Source organism: Mizuhopecten yessoensis, unplaced genomic scaffold (assembly GCF_002113885.1).
Source record: "Mizuhopecten yessoensis strain PY_sf001 unplaced genomic scaffold, ASM211388v2 scaffold716333, whole genome shotgun sequence".
Classification (NCBI taxonomy): Eukaryota; Metazoa; Mollusca; class Bivalvia; order Pectinida; family Pectinidae; genus Mizuhopecten; species Mizuhopecten yessoensis.
Window position 1 is genome coordinate 53,203 of NW_018480064.1, and position 20,552 is coordinate 73,754.

At 36.9% G+C, this 20,552-nt stretch overlaps 2 protein-coding genes across 3 annotated transcripts in view; both read right to left on the reverse strand.

Annotated features, from left to right (window-relative positions):
* Positions 1-3,224: 3,224 nt before the first annotated feature.
* On the reverse strand, positions 3,225-8,448 carry LOC110443236 (ras-related protein Rab-18-B-like). 2 transcript variants are annotated; one of them, XM_021487324.1, is made up of 4 exons: positions 7,734-8,448; positions 5,089-5,251; positions 4,221-4,340; positions 3,225-3,942 (listed from the first exon to the last, which is right to left on the reverse strand). In XM_021487324.1, the coding sequence occupies exons 1-4, from the start codon at positions 7,908-7,910 to the stop codon at positions 3,779-3,781; spliced, it is 624 nt and encodes a 207-aa protein (XP_021342999.1). In that variant the 5' UTR covers positions 7,911-8,448; the 3' UTR covers positions 3,225-3,778. The 2 variants fall into 2 exon arrangements, with proteins under 2 accessions (XP_021342999.1, XP_021342998.1); XM_021487323.1 differs by having other exon boundaries at positions 7,728-8,448.
* A 1,800-nt stretch (positions 8,449-10,248) lies between these two features.
* The window catches only part of LOC110443244 (acid phosphatase type 7-like), a 17,653-nt gene continuing 7,349 nt past the window's right edge, over positions 10,249-20,552 (reverse strand). The window contains exons 2-9 of the mRNA XM_021487333.1: positions 20,035-20,249; positions 18,300-18,392; positions 17,826-17,981; positions 17,154-17,229; positions 15,703-15,820; positions 15,141-15,344; positions 14,373-14,563; positions 10,249-14,158 (exon numbers count right to left, since the gene is read on the reverse strand). Of these exons, the coding sequence (XP_021343008.1) occupies positions 13,755-14,158; positions 14,373-14,563; positions 15,141-15,344; positions 15,703-15,820; positions 17,154-17,229; positions 17,826-17,981; positions 18,300-18,392; positions 20,035-20,249 (1,457 nt within the window). The 3' untranslated portion in view covers positions 10,249-13,754. The remainder of the gene's footprint in view (positions 14,159-14,372; positions 14,564-15,140; positions 15,345-15,702; positions 15,821-17,153; positions 17,230-17,825; positions 17,982-18,299; positions 18,393-20,034; positions 20,250-20,552) is intronic.

Genomic DNA, 20,552 nt, shown 5'->3' on the forward strand with positions numbered 1-20,552 from the left:
TCATAAGATTTGGCTGGTAGCTTTTTGGAATAGAGCTAACCAATTTGAGAAGGAAAATGACATTGACCTACTTACAAGATCACAGGGAAAAGTATGTCAAGCAAATTCTGAAGAAGAATCAAAAAGCATAGAATCTTATAGTAATATTTTGCTGGTAGTTTCAACAGATGGAGCCAACAAAGTTTGCGAGGGAAATAATTTTAGTGCAATATAATATTTAATGAGAATATTTTGCTATGACTGCTTAAATATTCAGGTGAGCGATACAGGCCCTCTTGGGCCTCTTGTTGTTTTCATTTCGTTGTTTTCCAAGGGGAATATATTTTTTGTTGAATTTCTGTCATTTATCGGGAAAAGCATTTCCAGTTGTAGCTTATATTACATTCTGAAAGCATTCTAACCAGTTTCTGCATTTATTGCTGTAATTCAGCCTTGCCGAATAAATATTTTGAAAATATGTTTTCCTTGGAAATTGCTTGGCTCCATCCCCGAAATTCCAGAGGTTATGCTCTGTTGTATTCTCTGCATATGCATGAATATGTCACGGCTCCGGGTACTGACCGGTGTCAGAAAGCATTGACTAATTATCTAAGACTGTGTCAGAAAGTAGGGGTCCCTATTGAGCACAGGAAAACAGTCAACCCTACTACTTGTGCTACTTTTTGGGGGTTATACCTAATACAGAAGAACATAGACGCAAGGTTACCAATAGACAAAAGTTGAAAAGACATATACGATTCTAGTGGAGTTTATGCGACGACAGAAGGTTACTCTGCTGGAACTCCAATATCAAATTAGGTTGTTGAACTGCCTCTCGTATAGTGGTTCCATACAGAACGTGGTTACGTGGGCTTATCGACTTTTACAAGAGGGCATGCAAAACCATACCATCATGCAGAATTTCATTCGCCATTTTTACAACTCTGTTATGTTTGCATTCAACCACTGGGAACCTAAGAGAATTTTCCAATGTTCACCGATGCAAGAAGTCTTAGATTTGGTGCTCTCGAGAATCTCATTGGTTCTGTGATGAATGGAACGAACACATGCAACAACACCATATAAACATAAGTGTGTTGTTTCCCATCACAGTTGTACTCGATATTTAGGGCTGTTGGCTGAAAAACGAATCTGCACTATTCTGTGTGGACAATACAACTGTAGAAGCAATAATAAATAAGCAAAACTCGTCTAGCCCCTACATGATGGCCTTAATGCATCGGTCGGTCATAGCTCCAAGTTTCAAGTATATGGCTGATGCAGAAAATGTCCTTGCTCAACAGACTGCTCCTCGCATGGAAAGATTAGCCATCCAGGTTCCAGAGAATCTGCCATATATTTAAATGATAAGGTTTTCAAGCTTGTTTATTACACTGTCACGCGGAATGCAATCTGCCCATAGCTACGCATACACATGTGCCATGCATTGCTCATTTGTCAGAACAAAAAATAGCACTTTGTACAACCACGAGCTACATGTCAACTAATGTATAAGTTATCCTTAAGGTGCGGAAAATGCTGATTGGTCTGCAGAAGACGGGTAGTTAGCCTGACTGCAGAAAAAAAAAAACATTACAAAACAATGCTCTTTGGAGGCATTGACGAAAGTGTGTTGGTTGCATTATGAGAAATTATTGTTTCTGTCTTCATTTTTGTTAGAAATTTCTTGCATTTTTGCGAATTTGTGAGGTATTAAGTATCCGTTGCGCGTAGAAATAACATTTAAGTCTTACATAGGTCATTACAATATAACTCCAGTCACTCTCTCATTCACTACGCGAACAAATAAGTCACATTGTTCAGTAAGATGCTTATATAACTATCCCCTGGTCCGTATGTTTAAGGTAGGACCAATGCATCTCTTTCCGAACCTGTTTCTAACCAGAATATCTTCACTATTTTGAGATATGCTTTAGTGATAGCCGGATACAAATCTGACGCTTACAGGCGACACAGTTTTAGAATATGTGCTGCTTACTCAGCAGCCAGTCAACTGCTATTTGACTTGTATAGCCTGTCGTATGTCCGGTAGAACTGCACATCATAAAATAATATTTAAACACAAATAAATTCAATTCAATTGAATTTATGATCCTTTTGATTTGTACTTTTGGATGGAGGGGTTTCTTAGTTTGGCTTCATTTAAACTTTTGTGTTTATATTCGGACTGATTAACAAGTATTTGCCTTATTTCGATAGCTGGGATCGAATGCCAACTATAAAGTGCTACCTCACTGAAATACCTTGTCGAAGGCATCCGACACAGTATTCCACCCGATCACATTCCCTAGGCAGAAATACAGAAGAGAGCCCCAAATATGCAGGGGACCACACATTAGTCGCCTCTTACGACATGTAGTGGGTACAGCAGGGGACCACATATTAGTCGCCTCTTACGACATGTTGTGGGGGACCACACATTAGTCGCCTCTTACGACATGTAGTGGTGTACAGCAGGGGACCTCACATTAGTCGCCTTTTACGACATGTAGTGGAGTACAGCAGGGGACAACATATTAGTCGCCTCTCACGACATGTAGTGGAGTACAGCAGGGGACCACACATTAGTCGCCTTTTATGACATGTAGTGGAGTACAGCAGGGGACAACATATTAGTCGCCTCTCACGACATGTAGTGGAGTACAGCACGGGACAACATATTAGTCGCCTCTTACGACATGTTGTGGGGGACCACACATTAGTCGCCTCTTACGACATGTAGTGGTGTACAGCAGGGGACCTCACATTAGTCGCCTTTTACGACATGTAGTGGAGTACAGCAGGGGACAACATATTAGGCGCCTCTCACGACATGTAGTGGAGTACAGCAGGGGACCACACATTAGTCACCTCTCACGACATGTAGATGAATACAGCAGGGGACCACACATTAGTCGACTTTTACGACTTGTAGTGGGGTACAGCAGGCCTGTTCTTTCCTTGAACCTAGTTATGAAGTAAAGACAAATATAAAGATTCTAAATATTGCAAATGGTGCAGCAGATTTATTTTGGTCGTTTTTGCTTCCACATGTAAAGGACACAGAAGCAATTTCCCATCTGCAGGGGGTTCCCGCATAGTTGCCTCTTTCAACATGCAAGTTTATGCGTATTGGTTACTCGCAGGAAAATGCAAAGAATAAATACATCACAATGGGAGACGTAAATAACTTACACCAACACCAGATGTGTCTCTTTAAACGATGTTGATGTAACATTCGACCTAAAACTAAAATTTAGCAAGCACTTATATTTTAAAGGCCAACATAATAGCTGGACGAATCTGAAAACGTTTACCTTTCTCAACACTAGTTAGGGGATGGAGTATACTTCTTTTATATGCAAAATAATAAACAACATCGGTATTTTAGGGAAGGACAAATTGTTTTTGAACTCGTACATATACCCTTTATAACCTTCACTTCACATATGTACTAGTATTGCAAAACAACATTACGTAAAACAGTCAGGGTTTTGGTATAAAAACAAACCCATTAAAACCGTCTCCCTGAGACAGCTAGCCGTACGTTTACTTGTCCACCAACTTTGTTCCATCACCCAGAATACATTTGTCGACCTGATCACACATCATAAGCGAATACTAACGATACCATGTGCAGCAAAAAAAAAGGAATTTTCACCGGGTATTCAGGTTTCACATAGACGTTTTCGAGACGGTTAATATCAGAATTGTATGAATCAGACTTTTACGGCAAAACATCAGGTGATCAAGAAATGATGTCCGTTTCAGATAGTCTGACAACACTCCCTGGGGGGTCTCAGATAGTCTGACAACACTCCCTGGGGGATCTACCTCGCTGTCTTGGCTGGTACCGCGTGATTTCCACAGTACTGTTGTAAAGAGATTCGTAAAACAATGGCGTCTTGTAGGTATCCATCAGCTTTGTTGCAACAACATTTAAAGCGTTATTTATTCCCTCACCTGGAAAAAAAATGTCCTATGAGTGTATTACTCTATACAAACAAAGCACTAAGAATGTGTATACTTCATTTATGCAACGGCGCACTTTATTAGTTAAATGCATCAACATACATTTGTATTTCATTTACTGCAGTAAGTTTCTCGGGAGATATTTACATGTTAAAATCCGAGAGGTATTTGCAACTTTTCAACAGCTACTTTAACAAGTTATTTTTTGCCCGGTGTTTTATTTCTTTGTTCAATTTAGAATCTTATTTGTTAACAAATCACATTCTTACCCGTTAGTGCCGATACAGGAAGTACACTTTCACAGTTGTGCGCATACCGGAAGTTCTCGGTGTTGTCTGTTATAACAGTCCTTTCCAGATCAGACTTGTTTCCTAGTATGAATCTCAAAGCTGTTGACAAAAATGGTTCAGTTGGTTCATTTCAATCAGTTAATTGACTTTTTGAATTATTTTTTTCCATTGGGATAATTTTAATTGTTTGTATGCCATGTATTATTGCATTGTCAACCATTTTTAGCATCGATATACAACAGTAACTGTTATGTGCCCTGACGAAAAACAATGGTTTGTCTTTCGACGGAAACTGTTATTTGTGCATTGGCTATCAAGTTATTTATTTGTAAAGAACGACTTTTCATTGTGTATTGTCGAATAGCAGTTGTTTGCGTATTTTTAATTCATGGCGTTCCGAACGACATTGTAAAGCATGTGTTTTGTGCATTGACAAACAGCAGGTTGTGTGTAAAGTAACGATACGCAAAGTTAAGCATGTAAAGCAACATTTGGTAGTGCACTGAGGAATGACTGTCATTTTTGGGATTGCGAACTGACATCTGTTTCAGGATTGACAAACGACAGTTAGTGCACTGATAAACAGCCATTTTAACGAGAAGCCATTGAGAAAAAAATGTTTGAAAGCTTGAAATGATTCCTAAATGGATAATGCACATTAACGAAATACCATACTTTATTATCTCTACTAGCAACTGATAATCAGTAATCAGAAATCGAAAAGTACTGACATTGTTTATCACCTATGTGCGTAAAATATCATTAATAAAGTTACTCTCAGCTCAAATGCGATATTTCCTTTATGTAGCTTAAACTTGCAAGAAAGTGATGTTTTTTATGTTCTCACCATCAGGAGCGAATTCGATGACGTCATTGGCCCACTTAGACAGGTACTGGAGTGAGGCTGGGTTGTTAACGTCATACACCAGTAGGGCCGCGTGCGTGTTGCGATAGTAGTTCCGGGTCATTGTTTTGAACTTTTCCACACCTGCTGTGTCCCAGAGGGCCAGCTGTAGGAGAAAAAGATATTTTAACATTATATAACCAAGATCAAACCTGTTCAATAATCTATTTTCTTGGAAGCATTTATTTTGTTGTTGTTGAAGTTTATCGTCTTTGAAACAGCTAAATTGACCTAAAGGATGTGTCCACTTCAGATTTTGGTGCTGATCGACATTTTCCTACCATCACATTTGAATTGCATAGAATGTGAAAAGGGGGAATCTCAAATTATGCTGAGTTTCAATTAATGTTTTGTTGACAGAAAATATATTTTCTTAGTGTTTCCCCAGTAAAATCGAGGGCTTTACATTTGTGCAATCTTTGTGAATAATAAAGAAATATTTATTCGCTTCACCCACAGCAATACTCTCAACTGTACCTGTGCAACTCTACATTTCTCTACTTCATGTCTCTTACTGTCTCTGGTCATCTGACGATCTTAATAAAGCTACGAGATATTCAATGGACGATCAAATATATCCAAAGATTCCAATCATGAATCGGAATATGTGAATTTCTGGATAGATGGGTTCTGTGGACGACTATGCAAAGCAATGGGCAATAGAGAGCATGCTCATGTGTATTATTGGATTAAAAAATCAATAAGCAATTTAAAATCTAATTTTAAACACCAAAAACAAATATTTATTTCCTTACCACGATATCCAAACCACTCCCAAATACCTGTGTTACAAATATGTGGTTGTGTCAGCAGATAGATCATCCAACAACGTCATCCTTGTCTGCAAACACTATTACAGTTCCTGATTGCAAACAGAACTAGGTTTCTTGATAACGAAAGACACCCTACTGACACATATCCTACACTTTTGAAAAACAAAATACTACTAATAGTACGCCTCTATCGGTTATTGATAAAGAAACGGACATGCCAGCCTTTTATTACATTCCGAACAAGAAACCTTACAAACAATGGTCTATCGCTGGCTCTGCTATTTGCTCAACCAGGCCATTATCCACGATACGTACTGCCATTTTAGTCCCACTAAACCATGGTTACAGTTATATTGTGACATGGTATACTCCAGAAGAGGAATGAAGGGGATGTGGATTATAAGGAAATCAAAATATTGTTTATTCTATCTTTATCATTCTGACTTTCTCCAAAATATATCTCTTCTATCACAACATCATATCTGTCCTATACAGGAACTCCTTCGTTCTCTTATCATTAAAGAAATCTGTTTTCCATTTACGGTGAACGGTGATGCACTCATAGGGCTGTAAACTATTTTTGACATATTTGTACAAAACAAAACAAAAGGCCATGATGAATTATATTGTGGATGACATTATGAAATTTTCATGTTGACAATATCTTTGAGTTTCGGTGGCAAGATTTGCAAGCAAACTGTTTTCCTTTTTTTCACATGGAGCTCAATCATATCGAAGAGCTTATCCGAACAGGCAACAATAACATTACAAAGTCCTTTAATTCATCTTTCATATATAATAAGAAGGCATTTATTATTCGATAGTATCTAACCTCATGAACTTGAAACCAACGACGTTACAGGCTCCTGTTAACGTTGTAAGATTTGGCGACGAAAAACAAGTCCTTGTCTTGAATGCCAAATCATCCTGCGAAGCCACTTTGCTGTAATTAGCTTAAGCTTCAAAATGTTACAGTACGAATTCGCAACAGCTCATAATTTTCAGGTCATATATTTATATAGATTTATACTCTGTTAGGAAAATTAGTGCAACCGTTCTTACATATCAACTGTGGAAATAATAAACGGCAATAATTTTAGTAAATTTTCAAGCACATATATTTCCAATTTTCCTAACTTATGTGCGGAGCTAAACTGTAATTTTACATTTGATGATGTTACTGGCTAAGATTGATTCACACAGTTACTTTTATGGATTTTATATTTGACACATTTTCCAACCAAAAAGCATCAACCACACATGATCACTAATGTGGTGACACCGGTGGGATATGGAACATCAACCTTGACCATATATGGCGGCGGTCTCCACTTGGAATCAGGACATTCAAGTTTAACTCCCTGTAAGGGAGTATAACATCTCTCAGTCATATTATTATGGGTTTAAACAGTTCAAAAGATACATTAGAACGAGAAAGAAGGAGATCTCAAATGATGGAAATGAGGCAGCATGGAAACGCTTATGTGAGTATATATTTAAAGACACCACTGAACGCATACATTTCATATTTCAACCATGGTATGGTAACATAATGTTCGAAATCTTATTATATTTTGTTGGTCATTGGTCAAGGTTAAAAGGTCAAAGGTCAACGGCAAAACGGAATACGGGAGGTGGAAATGGGCTAGGAGTATATCCATGTGAGCCTCTGTTTTTATTTTGTAGGGGATGTCCACATTAGTCTCCTCGTATGAAAATACAGTGTCATATAGCAGATCATCTCTACAATTCCTAAACCTGATGTCTTCACAAAGCTTTCCTTAAATAGACATCAAGTCTGTTACTTACCGAGACCTTTTCATCCTCTACATACAGTGCTTTGACGCAGCTCTCTATGCCAACTGTTGGCTGTAGCCCCGGTATGAACTTATTGTCCTTGACCCTGAGGAACAGTGAGGACTTTCCAACTCCCACCTCTCCCAGGAGTACCACCTTAAATAGTGGACGGCGCCAATCTATATCTGCTGGCATCTCAGTAACATCAAGACAAATTAAGATACAATACACGTTTCATTTGACCCTTCAGTTAATCTTCTAAACAATGGTGCGCTCGGATGAAGTTATAATCACCGGAAAGTTGTTTTGCTTGTTGAGACCCTGTAGAATGTACTATTGATCAAAGTTAATATCTCACAAATACCGAAAAGGATGTTTTTATTCCATTGACCAAACTATTTGTTATATTGGATTCAATATTTGCTCAAATATAGATGACCAGTATGTATAAGTCTATGCACTTCCGGTGATCCTGTTCTGACGTAATCCAGAGACGAATGTTACATAAAGCGGGCAATGCAGCTTCGTGATACAAACACAGAGGTTTTACCTGAATGATACTACTGGTTATGTAATCCTCGTATTCCACATTCAATTTAACCAGATGGGTGTATTCCGTTCACTGGTCAGATATTATTGTTCGTCATAAATTCCATTCAAGTCGAATTGGATTATAAAACTAATCAGACAATCCGAGAGACAGGAGCCATCTGTACAGATATATACTACGGGTCACACTGCCTCGTGAGATGTACTCGTGTTTATTGTATGACAGATAACCGGACCCCTGTTATCAGACGTCATTAGCCCACTCAAGGTAAAATGTATAGGCCGGAAATGTAATCAGTGTTATTTATATAGTAAGCAAAATAATAACCATAATATCAATATCGTTGGATTTAGAAAAATGATTACTTTAAAAACATTTATATTTCTGCACTTGATTTAAACATTTAAATTGTAGCGCGTTTTACGTATTGTATGATAAAGCTAATGACGACTGCTACCAAAATTACACTGTATAGTATAGTGTTCCCAGTCGTATTAGCTTTACATAGATTTTTTTCATTTATGACAATTTTTAAATATGTTACATAAGTTATTAAAAATACCCGCTTTTGTGAATAAAATAGCCGTCTAACCGCATAATCAATTCATACACATGTGTTGTAAATTTAAGATAACTTTACAAATTTATCAAGTTTAATTTGGAGATGTTGATCTGTTAAGATAACAGAGCTTTTAATATCCGGGTACTGGGTACTGGCAATAAGGCTTGTATAAGTTTTGTTGTTGGAGTGTATAGCTGTTATCAGTGGTAGTACCCAGCGAAACCCGATACTGGGATAATACCTGGAGATACCTACAAAGGTTATCAGTTTGATGGGTTAAATCTGACCCCACGATTTGGCGGTCTTATGAAATCATTCATTGATAACTTATATCATCGATATTAATGTTTTGTTCGTTTTAACTATTGATTACATTTTTATGAATAAATTTATGTAATCTATTTTATTCATTACTCTCATATTAAAAGAATATCACATGGTTCCTGTGATACGGTGCTATATGTGAAGTAAAATAAGTTATTATAGAATCTGAATCAGAAAATAACTTATGGATCTACACTGTTAACATGTGTGGTTAAAAGTATTGAGGGGTTTCAATATACTGACGGATTCTGTGGAAGACAACGTTAGAAAATGGTCAACACGAGGGCATGCTTAATTGTTTTTATTTTCAGAGTTGGTTTAATCTATCAGGCTAAACATTCAAATGGAATAAGCAGCCCGAAATCCATAATCTAAACAAAACCTTGACCCCGATATCCAAACCACAGTAACGGATCTGCTTGATCTACTAATTTGATCCATGTCTTGAGACAATATTGCATTTCCTACTTGCAAAAATAACTAGGTTGCTTGTTCATCATGGAAACTCGTTTTCCAGTTTTCCGAAAGACGAAATACTAGCTAATTATGCTTCGGTACTATTGGATTCTTCTTTATCGCTGGCTTCATAATTTGGTAAACCAGGCCAGTATCCAAATGTCTTACTACCATTCTTAGTACTATTACATCAGGGTTACAGTAAGTCATAGTGTGACAATGTAACTCATGAAGTGGTCAATGGGACTACTGCATTAGTTCAAATCGCGAAGAAGAATGCCACTCGGAGGTTTTTTACTTGAAGTAGTCCTCCTTAGGAAAACTAATTTTAAAAAATGTGTCGCAACATTTGACAATTATAGAATCTTTGCTTTGAAAATGAGTTTTCGAGAACTCAATAGATCTTTTGATCAATCTTGATCATATTCACTTGAAAAATGTTCCTTATGTCAGTACATTTGACTTATAGTAGTTTTACACAAACATATCTAATACCCAACTAAAAGAACGCTTTCGTCCTATTGCTATGAGAGCTTCCGTTTCCATGAAAGACAAACGGTATATGGTTAAAAGCTATCGGAATCCTGTCTGCACAGAAATCCAGTGTTACACAGAAAATGTTTAAACAACAAAAACTGCATCTTCAAATGTTTTATTATTTCTTGCAAATATAAAAATATAATGAAATTTTAAAAATATACCAATGGGGCGACATGAAGATCATAGTATAGAGTTGTATAATGATTATTCAACTGTAGACATTAAACAAAGTTGTTAGGGACTGTAAATCGAAGGCTGCAAATACATACAAAAAGAAACAATATCTTGACTACACTTCTGAAAACAATATACTCATCGTCTCTCTATTGGTCCTACTTTCTGTTTTCAGTATATCTGTACAAGCCATGTCATATTCTTTGAAGTTCTGCAACCTCGAAAGTGCCGGTTGGCACATTGTTTTATGTAAATTACGTACAAACTCAGATAGGGATGCGACTTAAGGTTGAGGACCGTTCACTCCCTATAGGAACATTGTTGATAGCCGTTTAGTGTACAATAAACTGTTAAATATTTCAAATAATCACACGATGATCCTTGGTTGTGAGAAATTCAATATTATTTCGCTGTCCGTTTGTAAAATAAGCAACGACTTTCGTCGAAAATTCAAATTCGATTCTTTAAGTTTTCAAATATACGATATATATCTATAAGAATACCAAAATATAATTTTATATCCTGTTTTAATCACTCCTATCGAAGAAAAAAAGCTTTTAAAATGTTGTCTATTTCATAAATATATTAAATGATATGATAAGCATAGGATGCTCTTACAATATGCATCGTTACTCAACTTGTAAACCAAAATATTCCACTCTTCTTATCACACACAATATCTTTAGTGACATCCGGGGCAGAACTCTTCTGATTCGGTGATGAAACTGTCCATCGGTCCCCTTTTCGGCTCGGGATCGCTGCTCATTGGAAATTCATAAATTGCACTAAAACCATTATTTACTTCTGTTGAAGATACTTTGGTAGCAAAGTGTTGCTTCCGACAATATTACTACAACAAAATAGATGTAAGGGAGCTCAAGTACCGACGTATTTGATCTGTACATAGTTGAGGGCACTGTGGTCTCAAAGCAGCGTTAGGGAATGCATAAGCAACCGTGTCGGAAACAACACTTCGGTACTCAAGTATCTGTAAAGCATTCTTATAATGTCTCAAACCAAAAAGCATAAGTACTAGCATAGAAAACATCAATTACTAAAATTGTTTACGATATACCAATTCGTATCGTTTCGGAAGTGTCTGTTTCTTGAATTCGTCTCACCAATTAACATTCATATATCTGATCGAACCATTCTTCAAACTATATAATGTCGTTCTAGCCTTCCTTAATATCTTAATCTCAGTTTCTCCTGAACATTCATCCAATAATACAGAAGCTTGAATCCAAAGAGCTTTGCTTATATATATTGAGAAAAACAAAATGTTGAATATGCACCATTCACTCTATAAACTATAATTGCAAAAACTACAAGTACAAGACTAATACATTTATAAAAAAACTGACTTATTAAAGACATACAATGGATATACTAAAGAAATTTAGATACAAATACTTTAAAAATAAGTTTTAAAGATATCACATTTTACGCTTTGAAGCTCTGGGCCAAGTCCAAAACATAAAATATACAGCATATAGAATTCGATGTGATGTAAACTTTGCTTGCGTGATTAAAAAATGGCATATCTTGTTAAAAGTCAAATGGAATCATGCAGCAAAGCAGCTTGAGCTAAAACTTAGTAACGCGACATAAAAGTCAAATAGAACCTGAGATTATACAGGGAATCGGCATAAATGGTGTCGATTGACAGGCTGTTCTTCATCTGTGTGGCCTCGAAACCGAGCTACTTCTTACCGTACCCTGTAGTGTTGGAACTTTGCACTTTTCTTGTTATTATTTAAATTGAAATAATCATACTTTTGCTCAATAAGGTCCTTTAAATACACAGATATAGAATAATTTAGTTAAGATACTTTTGATGCCGTAAATAATATGTAAAAGATCGAGTGTGTTTCTTTGTAAATTTTTACTCTGGAGTCTTGGGGCGTTAAATAATTGTCCAGTCTAAAACCTAAAATAATTGTCGAGTCTGTTGTTCCATTTTCGAGTACTTGTTCAGAAAACAAGACGTGATAGGAAGAGTTTTAATGAAAATGTGATAAGAAAAGGGCATGGAAAAGAGTCATTTTTCATATATTGCAAGGTAACCAAGTGGTTTTCCTATTACAAACATTTATTTTTGAGGCACTTCTGTAAGGCTTCAAAATATGGGCGAGTCAACATCTTACATTTCTTTCGAACTGTGAAATGACAATGTCGTCTGCTGATCCTCTTCATCGTTTACTTTCGCAGTTGTCACAGAAACACTTGATACTTGTCAGGTAGGGGAGAACTGACACGTTCTAATAGTGAAGGTGTGGTTTTTTTCGGATTTGTTTCATATGTTTATACATATGGAAAGTCATGTAAAGAAAATCCGTCTACCAGACGATGTGTGTACTGAATGATACAATATATACGCTAACTTAAAAGTGTGTGCCTGAAATTACACATTAAGTTCGCTTACTAATGTTTACGGAATGATACAAAACGCTTACTAAACAATGTGTGTCTGAAATTATACATTAAGTGCGCTTACTAATGTGTACGTAATGATACAAAACGCTTACTGAACAATGTGTGTCTGAACTTATACATTTACTCATTTAGATTTCGCGAGAGATGTGTTAAGTCGTGAGGAAAGTCGATCTCGAATTGAAATGTGTCGCTAATATATTTAGGCACACTTGAAGGTGAGGCATAAAGCTGTCGTTGTTCCTTTGGCAGATTAATTTCCTCACGAGCGAGACGTTGGACGAGAACAGTATCACACAAATAGATATCCGCGAACGTTAAATGGTTAACAGTATAGCACGGTAAACAGTGGGTGTACTATGACGCCTAACCCTGAGTTAGTTATTATCACTAAAATTGAATGCTTGAATGGTTGGGAAAATCAAGATTTCCTGATAATTAGTGTTCAGATTTCGAGGTTCCGCTGTATCCAGTTATGGACTGACCGTGTTTCCAACATAACACGATAACACTGTAAATATGGTATATTCCTTGGGAGAGGTGGTTAAGCACTTACAGCTTTGATATGATTGTCATATTGGTCAATTGTCCTGAGAAGATTAATATCTCATGAATTATTAGGTCATAAAAGGACCTACTCTAGACACTTCTGTTATAGTTAAATATTCAAATAGCACCTTACGTTTCAGCCAAAAAAACAAATATGCTCAAAATTATTACTTCAGTCAAACATTACAGAACCTGCATATATAAGTGGATATCTTTCTATATCACCCAGAAAAGGTTCCGTTGTCAATCTAGCTCGATCAAAGAACAAAATATGACACCACAATCACATCCCACCAGCTTATGGGACCAACACTCAAGCTGAGTTTTTGCTTACGTTTCCATGTTAAGTAAAACTTGAGCAAAACTTGAGGCAGATTTAAAATTGGCAACACTGGCGATTTCTAATTGATCAGACTCTGCTTCTGAACAATTTGTGAACAAAGGGAGTTGGTCATACGTTTATTTCATCCTCGTTGTCGATGTTGAACAGGCGTTGATGAAAAGGGTGCGGATCCGGACAACAAGGTTTAAAACAGATTGGCATCTTTTTCTTCTTCCACTTACAACAGCAATAAATGCCCACGGACAGGACTATAAATAAAACTACAGCCACTATTATCAAGGTCAGATAATGAAATGGTGGCGGGCACCTGCATGACTGGTGCGCATGCGTACTAGAGCAGTTGAGATAAGGAACGTTTGGTCCATGAAGAGACTTGACAACCCATACACTGTCCATTGACCTCCCATCTTTGACCTTCACTTGTTCGAAATAGAGATGACTGGAATTGTACACGAGGAGACGTCCGAAGGAGTTTATACTGCCCTCGGCTGATGCGAAGGCTGACCAGGGTCCTGAAACAGAAACATTTACCATAATGAGTGACATGAAAGGTTCAAAGAGGTACGTGTGTTCGGTAATGTTTTGCCACAGCTACTCATTGGAGTTCAGCCCCAAAACCGAACAGTTAATATTTCTCCCATTCACAAAAAATAGACTCGTGTTGAAAAAACCTTGAAGTATAAATTGCAAGCATACAGAAAACAGAACATTTTATAAAAGGCTTACCTCTACGCCCCATATGGTCTGCTCCTTCTCCACTTCCGGCAGCACCGGAAATAATGTGTACCGGAGCTTGTGGGTTGTTGTAGTTTTTGGCCACCACTTTGTTTTTGTAAACAGGCCAGAGGCGTTCGTACGAATGTTCATGAGCCTGCAGTATAAGGTCCACACCTTGTGCATAGAAAAGATCCTCAAGGCTGAAACCAGGAAAATTGTATAGGTAATAGCCTTTAGCATATGATACGTTAAAAAGGATGGGTATATTTTATTGAAATATTTTAAAAGGAAACAAATATGTTTCAGTACAGAGGTATATTATGACCTTATCGAGTTATAATTTAATGTTGGCTATTCCGCCTATTGTAGATTTAATGTTGGCTATTCCACCTCTTGTAGATTTAATGTTGGCTATTCCACATACTGTAGATTTTTGACAGGTTAAATTGTACAACCTAAAAACCAGACAACACAAAAAGTGATGACGTCTTATACCGCAATGTTTGGCGCGGTATTTGTAATTCTAACTTCTGATTGGTTGAAGCTACTTGGCGATGAAATTGCTCCACAATGTTGTGTTTTGTGCAAAATTATTTTGTTTTTACGAATACCGATTTGTTTTCCGTATTACTAAAACAGATCTCGTCAATAAAAATAACTTCGGTTCTCTGATTGAGAAGCAACAAGTGATTACGAACTTATTCGAACTTTTATTTGACCCTGACCAAGACAGCTAGGTATTTTAGGATACAGTAAACGAAAAGTGGTATAACGTACCCGTTTTTGACGAGATAACCGAATATGCGGCCCGTACAATCATCTGCGTCCCCGTTAGAGCAGTACATGGGCCTATGACCCATAGCAACTATCCACGGCTGCTTGTCTCTGTTCTGATTGGCTTTCGTCAAATCGTCCAACAGCCAATGGAATTGCTGGCAAACGTAGTTTGCGTTGTCAATGAAATATACCTCCGAAGAGAAGCTGAAACGAGGTTATGGGTACATTGTTATTTGCTATTCAATACAACTCCCGTGATGAGAAAATAAAGGATTATTAAATACGGTTTAATATTGTGTCATTGCAACATGGATCCTTCTTCAAACTGTTCAAAAGATTAAGTATGGCCAGAAATTGAATAAAGTTTAGAAATGTCCAAAACGCTATTAAACGCTAGAACTACTCGAAACACTTTAGACATTGGTGTTTATTCTTTGGACAGTAAATAACACTGATAAGTCGTAAACGAACTTAGTTCTAGTAATGTTTAAGCTTTTCTTTCGTGGTGAATTTTGAAGTGATTCTGATAATAATCTTAATACAAAGCTTGAGGTCAACTTACCTGATGAAATGGACAGGCCCTACATTATAACTGTACCAAAGACGGTCAAGGGGCATTGGCCAGTCAACGCCCGGCATGGAGAACCGAGTCCGGTAGTGATGGAGACCATTGGTCAGTTCTGCGTAGAACAAATGGAAACACATGCAAACTCAAGTGCAATATGTCAGTTTAGATAATATCTCTTGGCTTAAAGTCCGAAATCTTTATGTATCGGCCTATTAAATTCCACGTTCAATACACACAAGAACGTATGATTCAAAAATGACTGAAAGCAGAAGATCGTTTGAGCTCTCAAAATCACGATTCCATTTGTTCCACTTCTGGAGTATTTGGTGTCGCAATATAACGGTAATCCTGATTTAATGGCAGTAAAATTATTAAAACAGATCGCCGGCGATAAAACTTTGTTTAGAATGATTTTTGTGAAGTTTCCAAATCCTATACAAACATGCAGATCTGTCTTCTGATCATAAAAATTACTCCAATAGACTAATACTGGTTTGTTTGTGTTTTACGTCCTATTTACAGCTGTGGTCATTTAAGGACGTGCCAGGTTTTGTGGCGGAGGAAAGCCGGAGTACCCGGAGAAAAAACCACCGACCTACGGCCAGTACCTGGCGACTGCTTCATGTGGGTCTCGAACCCACGACCTAGTGGTGGATAGCTAGTGATAGCAGAATGTCAGACGCCTTAAGCAATTAATACATCAAAACAATGGATAATGTATACTTAGGGCTTCTTTTGGTATCAAACAAGCATTTTTAACAATCAGTATATATTATACGGTGTTTGCAGACAAGAATAAATCTATAATATTGATTGTCTTCAAATACGACCATATACAGCTGTACTTATATTGGTCATGGTAGTTTGGAAATTAGGGTCGAAGACAAATAGACTCGTGTTTGGTTTCCATTTTGGATTTCAAGCTTTAGAATACTGAAACCGGATGATCTTATCCAACATACTCGCGTTGTACCCATGGTGTGGCGTTGCCATGGAAACCATTACTATGTAATATATTGAATTCACATCCATGCATGAGTCATTCGATGCTATGGATCATTCATGAAAAACACTAATATCTGTATTCTATTGTTAGTATCTAAATGGCCAGTTACAGCCTGCCCAACTGGACCATGTTAACTTCGACAGACTTGTGTGGAATATTACTGATGTTAATGATATCTTACCCCTTGTTGGTCATTTCAATTCAGTATTTCAAAATATCAAGTTATCCGTGACTACCTGAGCGAAAAGGTTGACAGAGTCGAACTTGATATACTTATATGCACTTTTATGAAGTATCCCAGCTAGTTTCCTTAGGTCGCCAGGTACAGCCTTTGTTGGACCATTTGCAATGTTCTTAATACAGAGAGGAAAGTAAACCATAAAAAGCAAATAACGGGGTAGCTGGAATGAGGCCCTGACAGGGTTACTGTCAAACTTACCGTGATTTCCAGGTGACGTCATGTAGGGTATGTGGGCTGCTAATGGCTGAATAAGTTCCATAAAAGTGTCACCAACCTGAAAAAGAAGACATATTCACAGAACATAACGCTACTATTACCATGTTAAAGCAAACGTCCAGAAGAAAACAGTAAGCAACACTTTTAAGGAGTTTGGTTTGTGTTGGCCAAGAGACAGAGTCCTTACCCTTCCTCGTTTAGGTAAAAACTCAACACCAAGGCAAAAAGTGAGGTATAACTAAATAAGCTTTATAAAAGGAAAAATAGTGATTAGAAAGGAATGAAAATAAAAAGATCCCAAATCTTACATTGGGTGCAGTAAATTTATTTTTGCCGCTTCTGTGTCCCAATGTAGAGGGTAAAAAAGAAAATCCCCGATTATGAAGGAGTTACCATATTTGTCGGTCCTTGCGAAATATACAGCGTAAACAGGTAGGTGTATTCATCTTCTAAATCCTCTTCATCAGGTGTACATGGTGGGGGATATAAACTATTCACATACACTTTTCTTACGTTGATTTTCAGTCACTTGGGAGCAGCGCAAAGACCACTGGGAGATAGTGTTGTATGATGATAACATTTTCTAAACAAGTGTCCTAATAAGTAAGACAACTCTCAACAATGAGTGTTTTATAATGATAAATAAATACTTACGGCACCTCCGTCACTCTCCAGGTTGTAGGAAATATCCCCCACATGCCAAATAGCGTCATAGTGTTCTGACGTCACTTCCGTTTTCAGAACCTCAATGGTTTTCTGGCCATATTTGTATCCCATGTCTCCATAAACAATGAACTTCACAAGTCGGTCCTGTTGACAAAGAGGACAGTCACTCACATACATAAGACAGGTCTGAACAGTATTAAAGATACATTATCTCTGTTTGGCGCATCATTATATGATCTCATCTCTTCGGTCTTTAAGCTGCACCGGCACCATACGATTTCTATGCGTGGATATTGGATAAATCTACTTCATCCTACGTGAAATAGGTTTGCATGATGTATTAAACTGCCTAGACGCGGACAATTAGAGAAAACATTGTTTATAATAAGCTTGTCTGTTGTAATGGATTTTGTTAATATTTTGCTTACATGTGTCACTTAGGTGTTGTGTATAGAAACTTACGTGTTCACGGGGTTGTGTCGTAAAGATCAACTCATCGCTTGTCTCACTGGCACAAATGATCTTATATGTATGGTTCTGGCCTGGCAACAAACCCTAAAAATCATTAAAAAAAATGATTAAAAGCCTATTCTTCCGGATAATCGTAGTCCCAATTAACGACGTGGTATTGTGTTAAAGTAATAGGATTGTGTCGCCATTTCTCAGTAGAATTTCTTCAAATTTTGTAGTTATATTGCTTTGAAGTAAAGAAAATTTTCTGCGACAAAAAAAGATATGGGTTGTCAGAATTTTAAGGATTTTAAATGGAAATTTATGTAAAAAAGCGGGAATTTTGAAAAAAAATGAAACACAATTTTTTGTAAAATAGTGTCAATAAAAATGATACTGACATAGATTAGTATTGCATTAATGTATATCAATTTCATAAATGGTGAAATTGTGTTAAATTCATTATCTATAAAATGGGTTTTGGCGTAAATGACTTACCTCAAAAAATGGGCCGCCGAATTTATTAAATTATTTGTTTTGTTTTCTTATTTTGATTATTTTTTTAAATAATTTCTCTTTCCTAATTTTTTTTTCTTTTGACTGTTATATTCGAAATGAAATACTTTTTTGAAAGGTGCGGCCAATTAAAACCGCCTCCAAATAAAACTAAAACTGTCTATTTAAAGAAGCAGACTCCAAAATCACCAAAGATAGATCAGAATATGCTGGAGAGCAGGCTACCCAACCCTAACTTCCCTATATAGGAAGGGGGAGAAAGGTTTTCCTAGGCTCTGACCAGCTGGCAGTGTTGTCACAACTCTGACCGTGCCCCTAGTTACATATATTTATTGACAATATATATAAAAGCCAACGGCTTTCACCATACATAGGGAAATCTCCCTGATCACAATGCCTTAGAGCATAAACAAACTCTTGTTGTATGGCGTCTGATTCTCGATACATAATATTTTATCACAACTTGTTCAGTATATATTAATTAAACATGATGAAGTTGAAATTTGAACATTAATACTGACAATTAAAATTTGATAACATATAACTGGAAAGTATGTATGACATAGATAACATGAATACTGACTAGTACATGGGATAATATGAACCTTGACTTGTAAAACTTAGATAACATATAGATAATGACTAAACCATGGAAAATGTCAACAATCCTTGGCCCCTTTTAACTCAATGCTGTGAATAAAACTCTCTTCTTGAGCCAGTGGAAAAAAAACTTCTCTTAATTATAAAATTAATACACAATGCAATGTACAACCTACAGTATTAGTTAACATCCAAAGCATGCTCTCTGTGCTGAATAAGGGGAGGGGTGGGGTTTTATGAAGATTTTGAAGTCTTATCAAAAATAGCATTCCCCTTTCTTCGTTTTGTTGATTTTTCTGTGCTTTTTAAAAATGGCGGATCTTAAAGCCAATTTCTGGTCAACCAGTTCACTACTTCGTCACATCCATTTAATCCCATTTTTAACACTACGGATGTTGAAGGGCTACATTTTATACAATGAAATTGATTGGTTAAATAAATACATGAGTTGTTAGGGTACGAGTATAGTTCCTATTTGTTAAAATGTTCGCCCCAAGACTAGAAAGTGTTCTCATGTGAAGACAATATCAATATAGTTTAAGTGTAAGTTTAAGTTATTCGATAAAACTGTTATTGGCTGTGACAACATACCCATAATACAAAATTTTGATTCGTGATTAAAGCTACGTACCAGCATGTCTGCCATGTGTATAAACCTCATAGCATTCCGATTGTCCGCTAGCAGCTCCGATTGGCTGGCTCTTACATGAATGTGTTCTTTACCAGGTGCCCAGTATTCCACGTAACACATGACGTCATTTGGAGTTGACCACATGACTTTCATGACGTCAGACGTTGAGCCGAAGCTTAAATGTATCTGAGAAATTTTAGCTATGACGGGAATCACTGAAAAAATAAACCGTACAAAATTAATTCTTGCTTATTCCTCCTAGCTTTAAATTCCAGGGTTGAGAGCGTATATCACAGCTCACATGGCAGGAAGAAGGTCGTTTGTGATTTAAACAAAGGACCATGCGTTGAATAGAGCACTCCAACCTTAATACGGATTTGTTTGCATGGGGAGAGGAGGTTTCTCACAGAAGACATGTTCAAGGCACATTATCATGTTATTCACAAACATTAAGTATTTTACAGGCGTCTATATTTTATGGTGGTTTGTGTGTGTGTGTGTGTGTGTGTTTGGGGGGG

Excerpts from the sequence above, each read along its gene's own strand:
- LOC110443236 (XM_021487323.1), bottom strand. The coding sequence starts at position 7,910 with ATGCCAGCAGATATAGATTGGCGCCGTCCACTATTTAAGGTGGTACTC. Across the intron at positions 5,252-7,727 it reads TAGAGGATGAAAAGGTCTCG|CTGGCCCTCTGGGACACAGC; the intron begins GTAAGTAACAGA and ends TTTCTCCTACAG. Across the intron at positions 4,341-5,088 it reads CATCGAATTCGCTCCTGATG|CTTTGAGATTCATACTAGGA; the intron begins GTGAGAACATAA and ends TTTTGTCAACAG.